The sequence below is a fragment of the Ictidomys tridecemlineatus genome, chromosome 6, assembly GCF_052094955.1.
Source record: "Ictidomys tridecemlineatus isolate mIctTri1 chromosome 6, mIctTri1.hap1, whole genome shotgun sequence".
Classification (NCBI taxonomy): Eukaryota; Metazoa; Chordata; class Mammalia; order Rodentia; family Sciuridae; genus Ictidomys; species Ictidomys tridecemlineatus.
The window spans coordinates 79883059-79904775 of record NC_135482.1 but is presented as its reverse complement, the minus strand read 5'-3'; the positions used below and the strand labels follow the sequence as shown (position 1 = coordinate 79904775).

General features: G+C 41.3%; 1 protein-coding gene across 5 annotated transcripts in view; it reads right to left on the bottom strand.

Annotated features, from left to right (window-relative positions):
* The window catches only part of Tmtc1 (transmembrane O-mannosyltransferase targeting cadherins 1), a 254647-nt gene that overhangs the window by 65483 nt on the left and 167447 nt on the right, over positions 1 to 21717 (bottom strand). For 4 of the 5 annotated variants that reach the window (XM_040280843.2, XM_021719896.3, XM_040280847.2 and 1 more), the window contains one exon: positions 8250 to 8417. The exons of the other annotated variant lie outside the window; for it this stretch is intronic. In XM_040280843.2, the coding sequence (XP_040136777.2) occupies positions 8250 to 8417 (168 nt within the window). The remainder of the gene's footprint in view (positions 1 to 8249; positions 8418 to 21717) is intronic. 5 annotated transcript variants of the gene reach the window in all.

Sequence of the window (21717 nt, the reverse complement as noted above, 5' to 3'; positions counted from 1 at the left end):
CTGGGCTTCCTACTTACAAGTTTTATTGGAAATCTAACGCTTCCCCGTGCTAAATCTGTGCCAATTTTTTTTCTAAATAAATGCATCTGAGAAGGACAGTAGTGGGGGCAGAGGGAAAATGCAGAACTTATAAAATAAATTCGGATAAAAATATTCCACAGTTCAGGAAATGAGGCTTTGCTCAGAGACATTAAAAACCCTGCTTCAATGGCCACTGTATCAGTCTGCTCAGTCTATCATAACCAAACCCCATGGGTGGCTTAAACAATAGCAATTTATTTCTCACAATTCTGGAGGTGGAAGTCGAAGATTAAAGTCCTGGTTGATTCAGTTTCTGAGGTCAGCTCTCTTCCTGGCTTGTAGATACTCACCTTCTAGTTATGTCCTTGCATGGCCTTTCCTGGGGAGGGAGGTGTGTGTGCCCAGAGCTGGCTCTGGTGTCCCTTCCTCTTCTCATAAGGGAACCAGATCTATTGGATTGGAGCTCCACCCTATGATTTCATTCACTTTGTCACTTCCCTCACAGGTTCGATCTCCAAATAGAGCAAAATGGGAGGTGAAGGCTTCAACATATAAATTCTGGAGGACATAAACATTGGGTCTGTAACAATCACCGATGACACCCTAGCTCTTAACCATGAGGGAGGGCACTGTACTTGCCCATCAGCAGCGAGAGTTGAGACTGTCGCAGTGCCAAATGGCTGTGCCTAAAGGTCTTACTTTCCACTGAAGGCTTGTCTACAGCTGAGGCCATCTGCCCAGGGAAGCCCATAGGGTAACACAGAAACTCTGAGGAGGGCATGGGGCAGGAGAGGGGCAAGGATAAAATTCAGATTCAAGGAGTTTGGTTCTAGATTTTTGTTCTCTAGCCTGGAGGGACGTGGCAGGGGTAGGGGATGAATGGTTTGGGTGCTACGTAGAAAGAAAACTTGTGGATCTTATTTTGATAAAATTGAAAGGGGAAAGCTGGGCATGAAGAAGAACTCAGGGATGAGAACCAAGTTTTTGGGGAATTATACTTTAATGTACTGCCTCTCTAGGACAACAGATTTTCATTTCATTGTTAGCTTAAAGAAAGATCAATAGGGAAATTCCATGTGAACTGTGAAAATCTATTGGGGAAATATGTTAGGATGGTGTAAACTTAGTTGAATTTTGGTTGGGAAAAAATTTTTTTTTTTAGGACTCTCCACACTGCTTTTCATAATGATTGCACTAGTTTACATTCTCACCAACAGTGTACAAAATTTTCCTTTCCTCCAGTTATCTCTGGATGACGACTTCTTCTTCTTCTTCATCTTCTTCTTCTTCTTCTTCTTCTTCTTCTTATTATTATTATTATTCTTTTGACTCAGGGATTGACTCCAGAGGCACTTAACCATTGAACCACATCTCCACCCCTTTTTATTTTGAGACAGGGTCTTGCTAAGTTGCTTAGGGCCTTAGAAAGACAAATAGTGCATGATTTATCTCATTTATCTGTGAAATCTCAAAAGAAAGCCAAACCCATAGAAAAAGACAATAGCATGATGGTTATGAGGGATATGAGGGCTAGGTTTAAGGCACAAACCTGCAGTTATGTGGGATTAGTCTAGGGATACAATGTATAGCAAGAGGACTATCTTATTGTGTTGTAGATTAAAAATTTACAGAGAGAACAGATTTCAGGTGCTATTACTTAAAAAAAAGGTAAAAATAGCTGGGTGTGGTGGTGCATGCCCAGTGGATCACTAAGCAACTCAGTGAGATCCTGTCTCAAAATAAAATACAACCAAAAGGCTGAGGATGTGGCTCAGCATTTACTGCCCCCAAGTTCAGTCCTTGGTGAACCCCCTCCAAAAAAAAATGGTCATGATAGGAGGCGAACATGGGATTTGAGAGTTATGTGAAATGGCTTACCTATAGCAATTATTTCATGGATACATTTCATGGATACATTTATCAAATCTTGATGCTGTACTCCTTAAATTTATATAGTTAAAAAAGGAAGAAAGAAGAGAGTAGATGAAAGAAGTTTGCTTCCTTTTCCTGTTTCTCTATTTTTACTGTGACTGAAAGAGGCAAAAATAAATACCACAGATAGTGTTGATGGGGCTCGGGCTCCCTGGAGAAGAGCCCAGGTGAGCAGGCAGCAATCCTGGCACCAGCCGAGGGTGACATGATGGCTGAGGGCTGACTGTCCACCACGGACAGAAGTACAGATGTTTTTTTTTAAAAGGCCTCTCTAATGAAGGATATATTCTCCTATAAAGGAACCAACCCCCGTTCTCATTTTAGATAGAAATGGGCATCTCAGACTTCACTGTTTACAAAGCACTTTTCTCAGAGAAACTCAGTGGCATGGTAAGGTCTCTGAACTGGCTGCCTAGGGGCTGAGACCAGGTGAGATCAATGCAATGTCCTGTTCTCTCAACAAAAGCTGCTGTAGACAAAAGGAAAGGCTCATGTACTACAAGGAACCCCCTACCCCCCACCTTAAAGATCGATGGATGGAGGAGTCCAACAGCCAAGAGGAAAAGGGTGCCTGTGAGTCCTGTAAGAACTTGTCACTGGGGATGAAAACAGTCAGAATTTCCTCACTGCTCAGAATGGAGGACCCAATGGAATGCTAATGGCAATTTCATCCTCTCTCTTCATTTTACAGGAGAGAAAGCTGAGCCTCAGAGAAAAGCTGTGGCCTATCAAAGGTGACCAACTGTTGAATCTGAAGGGCAGCCAAAGGCACTTGCTGTGCGTATGTTGGATAGCTCTATTTGGAGGTGGATACTAAAATACCAACGCTACCTTTCACTCTTACACAATTTATATGATTTACGAAATACTTTTATTTACATGACAGAAAATAAATACATAAAAATGTAATTGTTTAAATGGACAGTATGAGTTTTGTAGGATATGAGTAGGATCTGGGTCAGAGTGATAGTAATAGTTTAAAAGACCAAATTTACACTCAGGAAAATTTCCAAGTTTTCTATCCACAAGTACATAGTGCATGGTAACAGGTGGGTTTTGCAGACAACTTTGATTATAGCATGGATATAACAGGAATATTTATGAAACTTATCTTTTTCCTTTGAAATTAGCCCAGTTATTCTAATTCACATTTCACCCAAGGAATGGATAATCAGGCCTGTGGAAACACAGCTCTGGCTAAGATCAGAACATTGTTCAGGAGGAAGCAATAATATCCACAACAGGCAGTGGAGTGGGTGGAGTAGCTACAATTCTAAGAACACTCTGCTTTTCCCATTGTTGTTTTGACCATTATGTTCTTGCTGTGATATTTTTCTGCTGTTTTGCCCGGTTCTCAATAAACATCTAGCAAAGAGAACTTTCCCTGGAAAGCATAACTGGCCAGGTCAGTCTCCCTGACTCTTCCTTGATTTGATTTAGCACTCTCAGTTGCCTTAATGGAAATATCCAGCTTTATACATATTTACTTCACATAAATATGTCATGTTCATAAATCATATGCTGGATCCAAAGTACTATTATTCATTTCAACAATGATTACTTGGAAAAAATCCCCTTCTCCTTGCAGGATCTCAACTCATGAGATTAAAATGTGTGCACTTCACATTTCTACCTCACACCTCTTATTTGCAGAAAATGGGAGAAATAACAGAAGGAATAAAAATAGCCACTTTTATCAGGCATATCTCCAAGATTTTTGAATATCAACTTGTTTTGTTGGCATGGCTGGATTATAGGTCAGCAGAACCATCCCCAAATTCCTAATAAGGAAACACTTTTTTTTTTTTTTAATTTGTAGTGTTCTGCCAGAATTAAGTAGGAAAGGAGTAAAAATTTGTGGCTCTTCTCAATTTTGAACCCTGCTTTGACCCAAGGATGCCAGGATTTTGGGCATGCTCATTTTAAGTTAAGCACTAGGCTAAATACCCATGTCTCATGGATTGCCTCCTCAACAACCTGTCAGGTAAGTTGTATTATTATATTTCTGAATGAAGAGATTTAAGCTCAGACAGATGAAGACATTTTCTAAGGCTATAGATCTAGTGCTTAGTTAAGTAGAAATTTCAACTAAGGCCAGGAAATGGTCACCATCATTCCTGAGGTAGGTCGACATCTGAACCTAAACCAAACAGTCCCACAGGCTACGAGTAACACAGAACAAAGTGAACTCAGTAACACTTCACTATCAGAATGTTATCATTGATAAGCAAACTCTAGCCTGTGGGCCATAGAGGAGGCAACGTGTTCACACGCCTGTCTTTGGCCTCTTTCCTGAGGCAATAGGAGAGGTGAGTACAGTAGTTGTAAAGGGGGCTCTATGGCCCACAAAGCCTAAAATATATTTACTACCTGGCTCTTAAGAAGAATTTGTCAGTATCTGGTGGTTTTGTTCTTTGCCCTGGGAAAGCTGTGAATTTCTCTGGCACAGTAGTTCAGAAAAGAACTGAGAGAAAAGGTGCTTCCTATGGAGTGGGAGAAAAATGTAGGCTGTAAGTGTTCATCAATGGCCAGTGGGTCACTGAAGCAGTTCGAGAGTGCAATTCAGAAACCCTGAAGCGCTTGCAAAAGAAAATATGCTTGTCTCCATCTTTCCAGGTATTGCGAGGATGGGGCTTAATCTAATCGAGTTATGTTACCATGGTATCATTTAGTCCACACAAATCTAAGGTTCTGGGCTATTACTAGGCCCTATTGGAGGAGGAAAGGACACAGAACAGTTTCTTGTTACAAAACTAAAGAAAAAATACCTTCCAGCTGCGATTATGGGTGTGTTTATACTGGACCTCACTGAGGTTAGAAAACAAGACTTCTAAAAAAAGGTGTGGCAGCTTATGCTCCCTTGGCTTTTAGACCAGATGTGAATTCAAACTCTGGCTCCTCTGAACAGCTACTTCAGCACAGACAACAACTTACCCTCTTCCAAGCCTCTCACGAGCCACAAGTACTCGGTTCTTTCTGTCTTGTGTGTGTAAGATTCTTGCCAACAGGAGAATAAAGCTGTGAGAGGATGCGGCATTTGTATCTCCTAAAAATACATCACACAGTGGGATCGTTTATGTGAGAGGAAGCCTCAGCTGGAAGGCTGGAGCTTGGCCAGCATTTGTGTTTTCTCTAACATAAAGGTCTGGCTTAGGATATTCTGTAAAGACTTTTGAGAATATTGCCAAGCAAAACCATCCCATAATTAGAGGCCTCAGCCAGGCCATATGTCCTAGGAATGCTTGATGGGTTTATCATGTGGAACTGAGGAGGAACAGAAGCAGAACCTCTGCTGAGGACATTGCTGTGTCTGGAACCATTACAACTGTTTCTTAATTCAGCCGGCCCTTGGGTGTGGCCACAGTGGCTACTTTAGTTTTTCTTTATCCTTTAATGCTCAGCTCAGACCTATAGTAGAAAGATCTTTGAAGGCCTAAGTGAGTCTTGGTCACTCCCTGCACTTGCAGAGGGCTCTGTGTCTAACATTACATTAGACTGAAATATGTTCCCATGCCTGACTCCATGTAGACTTCCAGCTCTTCTACGGATAACGCCCCCTCCATATCTTAGAACACAGCACAGAATCTGAAAACCTTACACAGTGCTTACCACATGCTAGACACTGTCTTGTGCATGTTTCGCTGATTATTTCATTCTCATGCCGTATCCTGGAGACAAATACTATTATTCTAGATTTTACAATTAAGAAGCTAAGGCACAGAGTAGTTAAATAACTTGCCTCAACTCATATAGCCATAAAATGGCAAAGCTTTGTGCCTAGCCAGAATGTCTAACTCCAGACCCCCCAGTCAACCCCTGACCCTATCCTGATGCACATGTTACCAGCAAATGTTCACTCATCTGGTCTGAATATTATTCTCACAGATGAATCCACATATACATCTGGACTTAAAGGACAGAGAATAATTTTAAAGCCTCAGATTCTTAATAGGCTTCTCAGGACTTACATAAAAGGCAAATCTCTCAAAAAAAAAAAGAGAGAGAAGAAGAAGAAATCAATAGCTTTAATTTATACATGACACAAAATTCCGTTTGACCATCAAAGCCCCCTGCAACTCAAGTCCCTTTAAGTACAAACATGGAATGGTTGTGTTTTAGTAATCAACTGTTCACTTCCTACGTACTTCCACCTAAAAGAACAGAAGCTTCTGGATGAAAAGTCAATGGACTTTTTGTTTTTCTTTTCTTAAATTGCTGGTGTCAGTCGTACGGGTTCTGAGCGCTAACTTACTGTCCTTAAAATAAACTACTGCCGGTGAAAGCCATCCCCAAAGCTGTTCTGCTTAAGCAATAAACATCACCAGAAGACACAACCACAGTTCATTTCTTTACCCAGGCACAGGCTTAACACAGTGCAGAACCGTTGCAGTTTCTCATGAAAGCACTGACTATTGAAAGTGAAAGAAACAAAACTAAGCAACAGAGACCAGAAGGAAGTTTTATTACTGAGCTTCAATAGCCCTGTGTTTTCAGAATGACCGGGAAGGAATCTACTTTGTTCTGCAAGAACTGGATTGAATGTAGAGGGTTATGACAGAGGTTGAGCAGACTCTGTAGTCATTCTGTCATTCTGCGGCCTTAGCACTCGTGAGGCCCTGGGTTTGATGCCCAGCACAGCAAAAAGCAAAAGAATACAAAAAGAACTTTACATTGCAACAATTCCCTAAAGTGCCCACTGAAATAATGATGATGACAATGATATAGGAATAATAAAATAATCAGACATGCATTCCAAACTAATTATTTCTATTTTTAAAAAGTTGTCATGTAGTAAAATCAGATGGATTTTTTAAAAATAGTAGAGGAGTATAGTCAACTTTAGTTTTATTTATTCATTTCTTGTTCCCTTCTCATATCATTTGGACTTCCTGCTGGAAACGTTCCTCTTGCTTGGCTTTGTGAAGTCCTTGTGGAACCCCCAAGGAGCTCTGCTGCCCTAATATCACCATAGAAGTCAAAAGAAGCTTCTTTGGCTAGGTCCGTCATCTTAGCACACTGGCAGGCACTGACGGAGACTAAGGTGAAGCTCAATCAAGAGGACTTTCTTTTCCTAGGATTCTGATATAAAGATAGATGGGTTTACCATTCATTCTCATTACTGAAAGGACACAGCAAGGAGTGTCTGGGTCCCTGTTTCCTGTTTGTGACAGGTCAGGTTCTTGACCTTCCTCTTAATTCTGCATGTTTTCCTATGCTCTTCCAAAAGCTTCTCCTTTTCTTGAGTGGTCCCAACTCTTTTGGTTATTTGTTTTCCACCGGAAAAAGTGTCAGGTACCAGCTGAACAGGGAACTGAGGGAACCATGCTAATTACATTGGCCAACTGGGCTACATAAGTGAGGGCAGAAGGAGAAGAAAACACAGGTTGGAGATCCCTGGGAGACAGGGAAATACTGTGTGACAGTAGCAAGAGTGCCAGATACTGGTCACCAGGGCTATAGCACAGGTGAGACAGACTAGGCCCCAGAGACACAGCATGATGAGTGAGTGACAGTCCCAAAGAATGTTCATATTTCCTGACAGGTTCAGGGCTGTGGATGACATTGGTATATTTTTAAACAGCTTCCATGCCACAGAAAACACTATCTGGAGATGAGTCTTTCACTTCCTTGTTCAAAATCAATACTCAAAAAATAAAACAATTAGATTACAGATCACAAGGCATTTAAAACATTCTAAAGAAGTACACATATAGCCATCTCTCTTGCTGCGTGCTCACCTTTTCCAATGACTTGACTGAACGAGAAAACTAGGCTTATCAGTTTCATTTTGTTTACGGTTGATTTTACAGTTCAACTCATCATTAGGACTCTTTCCATTTAAATTCACAGACTCAAAAAACCTTCCATGAGCCTTGCTTTCATAAATTCACTGAGAAGAGCTCATGTTAAATTTTATATAATATCATTTAAAAAAACCCTAAAGTTAAAATTTAAAATAAAATATATCTTCCATTAAAACTTTACTAAAAGTATCAGGTGCAGTGGTGCATGCTTGTAATCACAGCGGCTGGGGAGGCTGAGACAAGAGGATCCACAAGTTCAAAGCCAGCCTAAGCGCAACTCAGTGAGGCTCTGTCTCTAAATAAAATACAAAATAGGGCTGGGAATGTGGCTCAGTGGTCGAGTGCCCCAGTACCAAAAAAGAAAAAAATTTTTTTTACTAAATTTTCTAGATTAATCAACACCACCACACCCATGCTATCTCATTTGCCGATGCAAATTTGTAAGTGAACAAATAAATGGGAAAAAGTACACATTTACCTGTCTAATCATACCTGAATAAGGACTCTCTTGACAGCCAAATTTCATTCTGTTTCACAGTTTTCCAAGAGAAAAGCAACAGCAGCAACACCGTGGACACAATCAGGGTGGTGGCCCCACATCGATTTAGCCAAGTGCAGAGCTTGCTCAACCCATGCACAAAAAGGATGCAGTAGCCCATGCTGAAAAACAGGGTGGAAGGAAACAGGGTTACTTTGGGGGATGCAGCAGATTCCCCCGAGCATTCTATCCCATGTAACTAGCTTTCAACTAAAGCTCATTCTGTGCCAGAGAAAATACAAAGTCCCTTGTCTTGAACAACATTTTCCTGTTAGTTTTCTAAAGCTAGAGCTTTGGTATTAGTGTGGTACAAGTTCATGTTGTAGGCTCATGAAGAACAAGTTATATTGATGGGATTTTCTTGCTGACTCTGATCCAGATTTCCCGACAGGCACGAAGAATTCACATGTTATTTGAATGGGACTTTGGCACAATATTGTGTCTCCAAAAGTCTTTTGCCTTGTAGAACATGGTCTCTCACACTAACAATGTACCCAAGGACTTTTCCAGCCTGCTAGTTAGACTCAGAACATAGACTTAGTTTGTACCCATTATTGCTGTGTGCATTTTAGTTGAAATGGGCTTCTTTTCAAAGATGATGACCAGTGGCTATTACAGAACATCTTAAGTCATAAAGAAGAATAAAATTATGGTATCTTCCAGTAAATGGATTGAACTGGAGACTGTCATGCTAAGTGAAATAAACCAGTCTCCAAAAGTCAAAGGACAAAACTCTTTTCTGACATGAGAAAGCTAATCTCAATTAAGGGGGCGGGGTATTAAAAATAAATAAATAGAAAGAGAGAAAGAAAGGGGAAAAAAACAGGATAGGAAATTTCATTAAAAATAGAGAAAATGCCAGGGCACGGTGGCGCATGCCTGTAATTCCAGTGGCTTCGGAGGCTGAGGCCTTAAGTAGCTCAGCGAGACCTTGTCTCTAAATAAAATATAAAAAAAGGACTGGGGATGCGGCTCAGTGGTTAAATGCTCCTGGGTTCAATCCCCAGGATTGAAACAAAACAACAAAAAATAGTCAGAAATAAATAAACAAAAAAGATCAGCGGAGTAGATGAAAGGGAGGTGGGAAGAAAGAGGGACAGGAAAGGAGAAGAACAGTGCAATGGATCTGACTGAACTTTGATACATACAAACGTGAATATACCACAGTGAGTCCCAACATCAAGTATAACAACAAAACACTAATTAAAAAAAACAAACAAACTATAATTCAATTGCAGAAAGTTCAGTAGAGTAGCCAGCCAGTGACTCAGAAGGCTAAGGCAGGAGGATCTCAAGTTCAATACTAGCCTCAGCAACTTAGTGAGGTCCTCAGAAACTTAGGAAGACCCTGTCTCAAAATAAAAAAAAATAAAAAGAGCTGGGGTGTGGCTCGGGGGTTAAACACCCCTGAGTTCAACCCCCAGTACCAAAAAACAAAAAACAAAAACAAATTGATAGTGCTGAGAAATTAATTAAAGTAAATCACATTCATACTTTTGTGATTATATCAAAATGTATCCTAATGTTACATATAACTAAAAAGAACCAACTTAAAAAGAATAAAACAATTCTTTTTTTTTTTTTTTTATTGGCACCAAGAATTGAACTCAGGGGCACTTGGCCACTGAGCACATTCTCATCCCTATTTGTATCTTTTTTTTTTTTTTTAAAAGACAGGGTTTCACTGAGTTGCTTAGCACCTTGCTTTTGCTGAGGCTGGCTTTGAACCCATGTTCCTCCTGCCTCAGCCTCCTGGGCCATGGGAATTAAAAGTATGCATCATGAATGAAGCAATCTTGCATAAAGAAACCCTACATTAGAAACTAATACCACCAGAAGCCCCCCCAAAATATAGTCTATATATTTGTTCAATTATTTTTTCATTTATGTGACTTCCAATAGTCTAGGCACTAAAAACACAATGAAGAATAAAACATAAATAACTCTAGTCTGTGAATGTGGTTGGTCTTCTAAAGGGAAACAACAAAATAGTCTATTCATAAACACATATTCTTTGAAAACACACCTTTCTACCTTCTCTTCTCCTTTCCAAATACGCTTTGGTATCAAAAGTAGAAAAGTGGAGCAGGCACTGAGGTCTCTCACCTGGAGACCTTGAAGTCAAGTTAGAGCTCCATTTCTCACTTCAAGTCCTGTGAGTCAGTTGATCCAGCTCCCTAAAGTTTAGGGTTCACTGTTTGGCCAACGGGAGTCCCTGCTAACCACTGAGGATGATGACTTGAGCTAAGGAGGCCCATGTCCAACATCTCCACACAAGCCCCAGATTTGATTGCCACAAGTATAAAACAACCCCAAAATACAAATCCCCAAAACTTCTTACTGCTTTCACAACTCCTATGGTTAGCCTTCACAGTGGGAAGCTTTTCTACAAATCTTCTGTTGCTGCACAACTGAGCACACTAGTGTTAACTTGCCTGACCACAATGGTTGCTCAACTTCATAAGGTTGCTGGCCTCCTGTTCCTGCAGCCCTAGTCAGATCCCCCCAAGATAAGCAGGATGCTTCTAGGGCCATATGAAGGTCCTCTGGGCTCCATTTGGTCATTTATCAGATAGTTAACACACAGCTACTAAAGGGCAAATAGTATTTCAGACATCAAGGACATATCAGGGAACAAGATTATAATCTTTATCCTTATGGAACGTACATGGGTAGGGAGAAATAGTTCATAAATAGGCAAATAAATATAGGACATGCACATAATCATATGTTACATGGATAAAAAATTAAGCAGGAAAGAGCTTGAGATTTTAATATGGGTAGTCAAAGAAAGTCTCACAGACTTTAGAGCAAAGAACTGCAACTCAAGGAAAGTGTGCCACACCAATACCTGCATCTCCAACATCAGCTCTCTTCCCATTTTTGCTTATGTTAGGCAACATGGCTAAGAGCCAACATTTATGGAATCAATCTTTTTTTTTTTTTTTTTTTTTGGTACTGGGGACCACTGAGCCACGTCCCCAGCCCTTTTATTTTTTTATATTGAGACAGGGTCTTGCTAAGTTTCTGAGGGCCTTGCTAAGTTGCTGAGGCTGGCTTTGAACTTGCCATCCTCCTGTCTCCGCCTCCTGAGTCACTGGGATGAAATCAATCTTTACATGTACCAAATATTCTCTATATTTGATTTCAGTACACCTTCACAATTCTATTGATCACGTTAATGTTTAACCTGAGAACTCTGTGAAGAGAAAGGTTAACTTGCTACATTTGGTCATATATCTAGTAAATGGCAGAGCAAAAATACAAACCCAGATTTCAGATTCCAGGGCCACACACTATTTGCTGTCCTACAGCAGGGATTGTGACTTGACAACTTGATTCCTATATTCCTTACAGCTTATCAGAGACTATTTTCCTCCTACCCGCTCCATTCAGGGCATCTTGATAGTCATTGACTGCTTTCTTGTGGGAATTGGAGGTGGTTGGAATTCCAGCAATCCACAGTAATGGCCACAAAGTGGCAGAAAACGACAGATATAATTAGGTATTTTATATGTTCACATGTTTACTGAGCACGTTCCACATGCCAAACACCATGCTCAGTACTTTTCTGGGACTTTTTACAAATCTGTAGGGCCTGGGGCAAGACCAGTGCTTTACAGATACTATCTCAATTAAACATTTTATCCCCAGTATCCTCCATTTCATACTAGAGGAGACTAAAGCTTAGAAGAGTTAAAAACTCACCCACAGCTCCAAGTGCTAGGGATGAACCAGACCTGACTACTTAAACACTATGCTGTGATCTAGAGGTTGGTAAACTCATTTTGGAAAGGGCCAGGTTGTAAGTATTTCAGGCTTTTTAGGAGTTGGACCTCACAAAACAATATCCCAGAGTTTGGGGTTCTCACAGGCTGAACTAAAAGAAGCAGTTTCAAGATCTCTCTAATCTTTCTATCTCCCCGTTTCTCAATCCTCTTTCCTGAAACGCAGGGAAGGCCTTTCTCTGAAGTTCCCTTATCTATATAAAGACTGATCCAACAAAGAGGAACATGAGTGCCTTTCATCCTCTTCCAAAAATGTCACTAATGGAGGAAGATGAAACCCACAGCACAGAGGGAGAGACTGAAGATTGAATAGTACATTAGAACCCAGAGAGCTTTGTCACAGGCCACTGCCGGTGCTTAGGCCCACTCAGCTCCCCGAACAATCACTGAATGCCCTCTACAACTGCAACCTACCCCGCTTCTCTCTCTCCTATGATGAGAAAATCTAAGCTTCAGCCATCTGTCCTTCTCTGAGCTTCGGACCATATGTGGCTCCTACATACATGTTCACATCAATAAATTCATGTGCCTTTTCTCCTGTTAACCTCTTGTCAGTTCATTTCAGCAGACTTCCATATTCAGACCTGCAGAGGGGAAGCTCCTTTCACCCTCATGCAGGCCGTGAAACTTCTGTCATTTATGATCCACTCTGTAGTGGGAAAGCAGCCATCACACCACAAAAACGAATGATGTTTCAATAAATCATTTATAGAAACAGTTTGACTCATGGGCCTTACAGTTGGTTGATCCTGCTAGACCAAATGAAGGTGAGCCCATTCCTCTCCATTCGGCATGGGCATCTGTATCAAGTAACATGGTCTGTTTTCCCAAAAGTCCTTGCATTGACACATGGTTTAAAGAAATGTTAAACCACAGAAAATAATTTCTATTCAGCTTTGCAAATTTCTTAGAGAGTGTCACGTTCTTAAAAACCTGACACAAATATCACAGAAATCAAGATGCTTCTCTATTATGAGAATCCATCTTTCAACATCTGCTCTAATGCAGTTCTTAGCAGCAGGGGAGAGAAACACTTTCTACATGGCTAGGGGCAGGACAAGGCTTTATATTGAAAGTGGAAAATCAAGCAAAAGAGAAACTGCATGCTTTTATGGCTTCCAGGGAGATAAAACCAGTCTAACTTGCTCTGGTTAGTTGGGTTAAGGAAACTGGGCTAAGGACAGTGCACAGAGTCAGTGCAAACCACTAAGACTGGACAAAATCACAATTGGAAGAACCCAAAGCCAAGGGCTTAGCTCAGTACAAAAATGCATTTTGAGAAGTGCCATGACTCCCCCTGCCTCCACTCTCTTCCACAAATAACATCTGCATTCACGGGACAGGGGCATCTCCAATTTGAACATAATTTTGTCAACAAGTCGCTCTGTGTGCAGCATGTAGGTAACTGAAGACACCTGCCTTGTGTTTCTTCCTTAGACTTTTATGATGTACATTCAAAGAAAACTTAATAAGAATTGCAAACCAATAATATCTGTTCTTTTTCACTGGAAGAACCAATGTTTTAAATCTTCTATTTAAGAACTTTGTTAGCAGCTCACCACTGTCATAGTACACATGAACCCTACCTAGAAGCTTTCAGATGACAAAAGAACACTTCCCATTTATACCAAACTGAAAAGATGACACCTTTCTACCTCTGGCCCAAGCCTTTTATGTTTGCTACAGCTTCACTTTGTGTTTAATTACCCGAAATCAAGACTCATTAGTTACTAAGGAGAGCTGAAATTCTACCTTTTAATTTGTCAACAGGCTTAACCGACCCATGGCGAGTATCTACCGGCCTCGGCCAACACAGGCAGCTAAACTAGAGGTCGCTGGAGTGAATTTCCTAAGGTATCAAATAAAACACGGACACACACACAATTTACCTTTAAATTCAAGCCCCCTGAAAGTTCCTCTGCCCATGGGCTCAAGCTCCCCAAAATGGGAGAGCGAGGAATATCACGAGAGGCTGGTGAGAGAGAGAGCACATTTTGGAATGGTCTTTTATTGGGGGGACTCTGGTTCTTAGAAATTTCCATCCAAAAAGGTCAAGAGGGGCAGGGTTACAAGGACAGGTAAGGTCACTTGATCCTTGGGGATGTAAGAAGGCATGCCCACGCATGAAGACACATTTGGCTGCATTTTTTACTACTCTCAAGATGGGGCTACCTTCTACAGCCCTTAAAAGTAGCCAGATCATTGGGAATGACCAACAGTGCCTCAAACCCATCAGGAGAGGAAAATGCTGGTCACATGACATGGCGGCCTTCCACCAGTATCTCTAAATAAAATAATAGACACAATCTTATCATTTTATTTTTAAAAAATGTTCTGGGAATCTGAATGAACCCTGTCACTAATAAGTTTCATTTCAGTCTGTTGAATCTCCACCTTACAAATCATCTGAAGGCTAAGATGTTATTCCAGTCTTACGGATACTGATCTGAAATGGTTAAACAGTGAAAAACGAGGGACAGGGCTGAGAGCAGGTACTTGTGACAACATAGGAAATACCAGAAAGTCAACAGAGACTCCTCAGAGCAAGCTGAACATGGAAGCTGCCAGCTGCTAGGAGCCAAGACTCATTAGTGTCCCCATTTGTAAGGTTCTTGCTTAGCATCTGGATGGCCATCTTAAGTGACAGCAAGAAAAATTTCCATTTCCCACCCAAGGGCATTTCTGAGAAAGGCTCACCACTCCCTCATATCTACCCAACACTTCACCTCTGGCATTCTTTCCTGCCCAAGGGCTTATCACCACTCCCTCATACCAACCCAAGCTTTAACCACCCCTGCCTCATAAAGGTCCTGAACCCCAAGCCTGAGTTGTCTCTCTCATCTATAGAGAGATGGCCTTTACTTGTCAGCTCTGACAAATAAACTCTGGTGTGTATCTCTGCCTGGTCTCCGTCTTTCATTTCTTGCTCGCCTGTCTCCGGGTTCCTCGCTTTCCTTTCAGGATTTCTACCCTGTTCTTTCTCTGTCATTTAATGGATGGAGACATTTTCCAGAAGGTTGAACGTATCTGGAAGGAAGGGCTTTTTATTTTCCAAGAAAAGGATCGCCAAAGGGACCTTTGAGCCTGTCCCTAGCTCCTGAGCTAGGTGCTGTGTTCTAGGGTAGGTATGAAAAGCTTTTTTATGTATTGTTTTCCATGAATAGGTTTCTTCTGTTCTATACACTGGAAAAGAACAGAAGAAACCTGTATCTATGGAACACCTGGTGGGGAAACAGCACTGCTTTGACCTTCTGAGAATCTGATTCTCTTTTACCTCTTTGAAAATGTGATGCTTCCTCTAAACCTGAGACCTCCACTGGTAAGTACAGCAGGGCTCTGGTATAAGGAAAATCTTTGTTTTTGAATCATTTTGTCTCCTAGGCATCTAGCAGTGGACAGGGGCTGATTCATGAGAATAGACAAACCACTGCAGGTGAAGATGTCAGAAAGGAACATGAAACAAAGGTTGACTAGGAAACCAACCAGACCAAGCTGGTCTTGAAAATAAGAGACCCATGATTATCACCAGGAGAACTGTCCCGATGCAGAACCTGCTCCTTTCCCCTTGTTGGTGTTTTTAATCCAGGACTGGCTGGCTTCCCTTTCTGCTTGGATCACACAGTCTCAACTAAGTTTTCCAAGTAGGCCTTAAAGGCATTTTGGCCAGGCACAGTGGCGTATGCCTGTAGTCCCAGTGACTCAAGGGGCTGAGGCCAGCTTTGGTAACTGAGTGTGGCACAAAGTTACACAAACTTATAAGACGTTGGCCCTACTAAAAGCAAGACAATAGAGGTTTCCAAAAGAGCAAGGAGGATTTGGGAAGGTTATGATATTTACATAAGAATTTTCTGTATTTTCCTGTAAAGAACCCAAAATGAACAAAATAATTTCATCAATAACAAGGGATCTTGATGGAGGAGAGGCTGAAATGGTAACACTTATGTCTACTCACGTGCTCCAGGCAAAGCCAGAGCTGACCATGTTGAACCTGGGGCATGTGACATCAGCAGTTGACTGTCTCTCCTCCATCTCCAAAGGCAACACCCAACACCTAATCCCCAACACGAGCATGCTACCCTGCTCAGCTAGCATTGTTCATTCCAGAGCTCCCTTTTGAATTGCTTCCTTGGAGCACATAAGGTTAGAAAACAAAGGAAGAAGGAGAAGGAAGTCAGGGGAAGGGGGAGAAGGACAGGCCTACAGCTATGTGACTTTGATTTCCTTTGACTTTGATTCACCCAATCTCCTTATTTGTAAAGGGCAGATTGAAATAATGACTTGCAATTACCTAGCACAGCTTACAACATTTTTCACATGCTATCCTGTTTAGTCTCGTCTGAATCTAAATTACACTGTCCAAATTTTACTTTCAAATCTTGGTTTCCAATACATTTGCTTTCTACCATGTAAGACTTAACAGACATAAACATTCCTCTTTTATAACTGAGTTTCACAAAATTAAGGCCATTATTCCAGTCCAGTAAATAACTGTTCGAACTTATCTACACGTCGTGCCCTCAGCTAAGAACAATTGATTGAGCACAACAGATTGGATAATTGATCTTCAGACCACAAGTAGCTTGATCTCCTCTCTGATCACTTCATTCTGGCCACTGCTGTTCTAATGATATTTGTCTGTGGTTTGCAATCTCTAGCACAGTTGGGTCCCTCAGTAAAGCCTTCTTGCCGCCCTTCCTGATCATGACCTGTACACAGCACTTATCCCCAGATGCCTTGGTGACTTGACCCCTGCCTTCCTACTGGGTTCACCCTGGGTGCCTTCCTACTGGGTCACTGCCCTTGAGAGCATTGGACAAGGTCTCATTCCTAGATTCACACCCTCCTCTGAGTTCAGGTCTCAATGGGCTGAATGGAACAGTTCCTGCTGCAGTATAGCAAGAGCAAAGAACAAACCCATTCAAGCCCAAATCTGTCCCTTCTTAGCTGATGGTATTCTGAAGTAAAACTGTAACCAACTTTCAAACCCTTCAGTAGGCTAATAAATCAGCAGGAAGCCTCTGATTGCTTGATGCGGGAGTTGTTTTCCAATGGGGGTTGGAGATGCAGGGAGGAATACATTGTGAGAGAGACTGGGGCTTCTTTTGAAATATACTGACAAATATGGGAGATGCCATGTTTTAAAAGGATTAGAATTCTCTAAGGTAAAAAGATTTCTTCTTTTCATTACTCAAATTTTGGATTTTCCCACTAATCTTCCACCAATGGTATCAATAACCTTCATTTTTCTCTTTCTCTTCAGATCATATGGTAACCTGACTTTACGGTTTACCAGTGTACCTATACACAGCTTTTCTCCTTTATGTTTCCTCATTCTTGTTAGGACAAAAGAACCTTTTTGTTTTAAGATAACCATGATTGAAATTCCTAAAGAAATGGTTTCATAGCCAAAGCTAATAAATAATTCAGCGAATTGGGGAAATTTAGTCAACATTTACATTTTCTTACATCTATACACACATATTCTCAGAGGGCAGGTGTGCCTGACTTCATGACCATAAAATCTTTAATCCACTTTCTAGGTTTTTAGTTAAGTGGCCCATTAATAAGCCCACCTTGCTTTGTCTGACCCACTAACGTACTGTACTATGAGAATGTTAAACAATGAATCTTAAAAGGTGAATCTCTGAATACCTAGCCTTGCCTAGTTCTGGGACTTTCTACCATTCTTGTGACCTGGTCTCCACAAAATCTAGTGATGTATTACCTGTGGCTCAACTTTGTCTCATCCTTACCAGTCATGGCCTTAGACAACAGTCTATGCACCACCCTGACTTCAAGCTCCTGCTGAGATACTAGGCTTCAGCCCACTTTGTGACAGTCTCACTGGACCTCACCTGGACAGGCAAACACCTAACCCAGACTCAGGGCTGCCTTGTGTCCTGCTGGCTGCCTGTGCCATCATCTCGTGTAGAGCATGGGCTGGCGGTGCTCATGTGACTTTTCTAGTGGCAGGGCCCCCTTTCCTCACAACACCCATTCCTCTTGCTGCTTGCCTACATGAATTTCTAAACTTCACCAGCTCCTGCTGCCCTGAAGGGCTCTCCATTCCCTCATAACAGAGCCCACACCAACGCCTTCCGAAGCTTTCTTGCACCACTACCAGGCCCTGCAGAGAGCCTGACCTCATGGCACATGGACTTCCTCCCTTTCCTGCTTTACCCAGGGCACTGTCTGCCCTCCCCCATTGGATCTCTCCTGGGAAATCTGAGCAGACACAGGCAGACACACCAGGATGTGTGAAAAGAAAAAAGAAAGAAAAAAAAAAAGCAACCCACAAACAAAAAATAGTACATAAGGCCTAAAGGGGGCGGGAGGATCAAGGTTTTTCATAGTTATCTGAGACATAGGAAGCTTGAAATTTGCAGCTGTAAGGGACCTTAAAGATCATGTAGTCAACCTCCTTATGTCAGAGGAAACATTCAGCCTTTGTTTTTTTGGGACTGGCTGACTTCACTTAGCATTATCTTCTCCAATGCCATCCATTTACCTGCAAATGCCATGGTTTCGTTCATTTTTAATGCTGAGTAAAACTCCATTTTACTGATGGACATCATGTATGAAGTACATGTATGAAGTACATGTATGAAGCCTTGAATTGGGTGTCAACATACTTTATATACAATCAGAGATACAAAAATTGTGGTATATATGTGTATTAAGAATTGTAATACAAAAAACCACCAACAAAGTATATGTATAAAGGCATAAATTGGCATGAACATACTTCATATACAGAGATATGAAAAACTGTGCCCTATACGGGTAATAAGAATTATAATGCTTTCCACTGATGTCGTGTAGTTAAAAAAATAAAAAAATAAAAAAAAAAGATCATGTAGTACTGTGGATATAGCAGTTTGAGATTTCTAAAACCAGTAAATACTTCTAAAGAAGTGGGGTGGGTGGGAGGAGAGGGATGTCCAGAGGACTGTCTATGGCTCTGCTGACAAGGAGACTGAGGATACAGGAAGGATAAAAATCTCACAAATTTCTAACTTTATGAAAAACTCCTTTCTCCTTTCACTCCCCTCCCCAATTTAGCCTCAAACAGTGAAAACTATCAAGCAGCTTTAATCAGCATTTGGAAACTACAGAGCATCTGGGAACTATCCACCTGGTATCTTAGAAAACTAGTTGCCTCACCCATTCAATGACTCCCAAGACTGCTTGGCTGTGGGTGGCACTTGGGCTGCACTGATTCCCATTTCAACCTTCTTCCTCTGGATTTGCTCAAGTGAGTTTCTGAGATTTCCCTGTGGATACTCTCATTGGGCCAATTTAGATTCACTTCAAATAATCATGACCCTCGTCCAGCAGCTCTGAAGGAACATGTGTATAGATAAATGGACGTGGAGGGGCCAGACCATCAGATGGCAGAGGTAGTGTGACTTCAGAGATCAACCTTCTCGTTTTCCCCTCTGAAAAACAGGTACTGCAGTACTGTTTTAATAGCTACTTGTGTAAAATTTTAAAAATTTCACTTTGAGTTGATAGGTAAGATTTAAAGAGATTTCACTAACTTAAAAATGAGGGAGGCTAAGGGCTGGGGATGTGGCTCAAGCGGTAGCGTGCTCGCCTGGCATGCATGCGGCCCGGGTTCGATCCTCAGCACCACATACCAACAAAGATGCTGTGTCCGCCGAAAACTGAAAAATAAATATTAAATAAAAAGTTCTCTCTTTCTCTCTCTCTCTCAAAAAAAAAAATGAGGCTCACCCTTCCTCCTTGTCTATTATGTCCTTAAGCTCAGGGGATATACGATACAAATGACATCCCTAAGAGTATGGGGCACTTTTTACTTTTTTCCCCTCAGATTCATGCCATCCAACTTCTTGTGTAGCCTCAGTAATTCTTGATTGTGTCTATCCCCAAATATTTTTCTACCTTCAATTCCTGTCTATTCCTTTCCCTTTTCTACTCATTGAAGTTTTCCTAAAGTAGCTAAGGAATTTGCTCTTTGGCACTGAAGTGAATAAATCATCCTGAATCTGGCATGTGGGTGAATGTTAAATTACTTTATATAACTTTATTTGAAAGCTTTCATCAACTATTTCTGCTTCATCAATTTCCAGAAATTTCAGTCCTTTGGAGTTTTCTAGTGCAGTTTGTACAAAATACAGAAAAGATAGCCATAAAATTATATGCTTCTCTTGGGATCAGAGTCAGAGAGCAAAATCTGTTTAAGAATGAATTCAACCTCCAACTCTCTTGCCTGTTCAAAAAGGACATCCACAAAGTGGGCATTTATCACCAAAAGAAAATATTATTCCAATTTATTTTGATGGTAAAAACTCTGACCCTAAACACCAGGGAGTGCCAGCAAATAGCTAGTTTCTGCCCTTTTTATCCACAGATTTCCAAGTGCAAATGAGAGGAGGATTATATTTTGGGTATTTTCTGGGTTAGGCTGGAGGAAGAAGAGAAGCCAGAAGATTTAAGGGGTTTGTTCCTAGTTAGGAATAAAAGTCAGGGGTGGAAGAGACTGTCAGTCTGACTCATACTAGACCCTTCTTGTAGAATGGCCACATCAGCCTCCTGGGACTGAGGGGATTTACCCAGGCTTCAGTAGGGCTGGATATGACTTCTGTGACAGTCAGGTATGAGCACCTTAGGCCAGAGGCCAGGATTTGGCTTCATAATAATTTGAAACAAACATATAACAAGAGAAAGTTCACCTTTTTTCCCTCTTTTTTCCCCTGGTGCTGGGAATTAAACTGAGGGCCTTGCACATAGCAAGCACACACACTACCACTGAGCCACATCCTCATGCTGAGCTTTTGGTTCATATTCTATTGTTCCCTAAAGTTCGTGAGCCAACACATAATTTCTGCATAAAGATGACCTGCATTTTCAGGGATGTCAGTGAGGACATCATATATATTTTCCTCAAAGAGCCTGGGCACTAATGAGGTAGAAAGTGGCTGTTTCAAGACAAGGTCAACAACGGAAGGAGATTCGTGCAGAGAAGATTTCTAATTGTGTAAAAGGTTGAGGGCTGGGGGTACAGCTCAGTGGTAAAAGCACTTGCCTAGCATGCACAAGGCCCTGGATTTGATCCCCAGAACTAGGAAAAAAAATAATAAGGAAAGAAGAAACAGTTTGGTTTAGGAGATATTCTGCATCATGGTCAAATTCTATCTTCAGGTTTATTAAATGAAGCAAGTATTATCCAGTGCTTTGACACCTCCAGGAGACCCACAGCATCCACCCCACTCTGCTTGGCCCTGGACAGGACTTCAAATGTTCTATCCCCAATTATCTACTATTTTCCACTAAGACAGGGCAGCTGGTCACTGTTAGGTAAAATCTGTTTGTGAAAAAGTCTGTCATTTTTCAAGATAGCTCAATATTTACAAAATAGTTCTGGTGAAGTCATTAGAACCCTGAAGCTACAGCAATGTGTTCACACGGGCTTCAATTACTGACAATCTAGGCCACTTCACTTGCACAACACAATAGATAAAAAGGAATCCAGTGCCTAAGTAAAGACGCTCCCTTGCTAGTTTAGTTACAACAATGACTGTGGAAAGGTTGGGATTCCTTAGAGATGTGACATCCCATTGAAATATTTCTAGGCTTCCTCTCACCCCAAGTTTCCAAAATCCAGGTTACA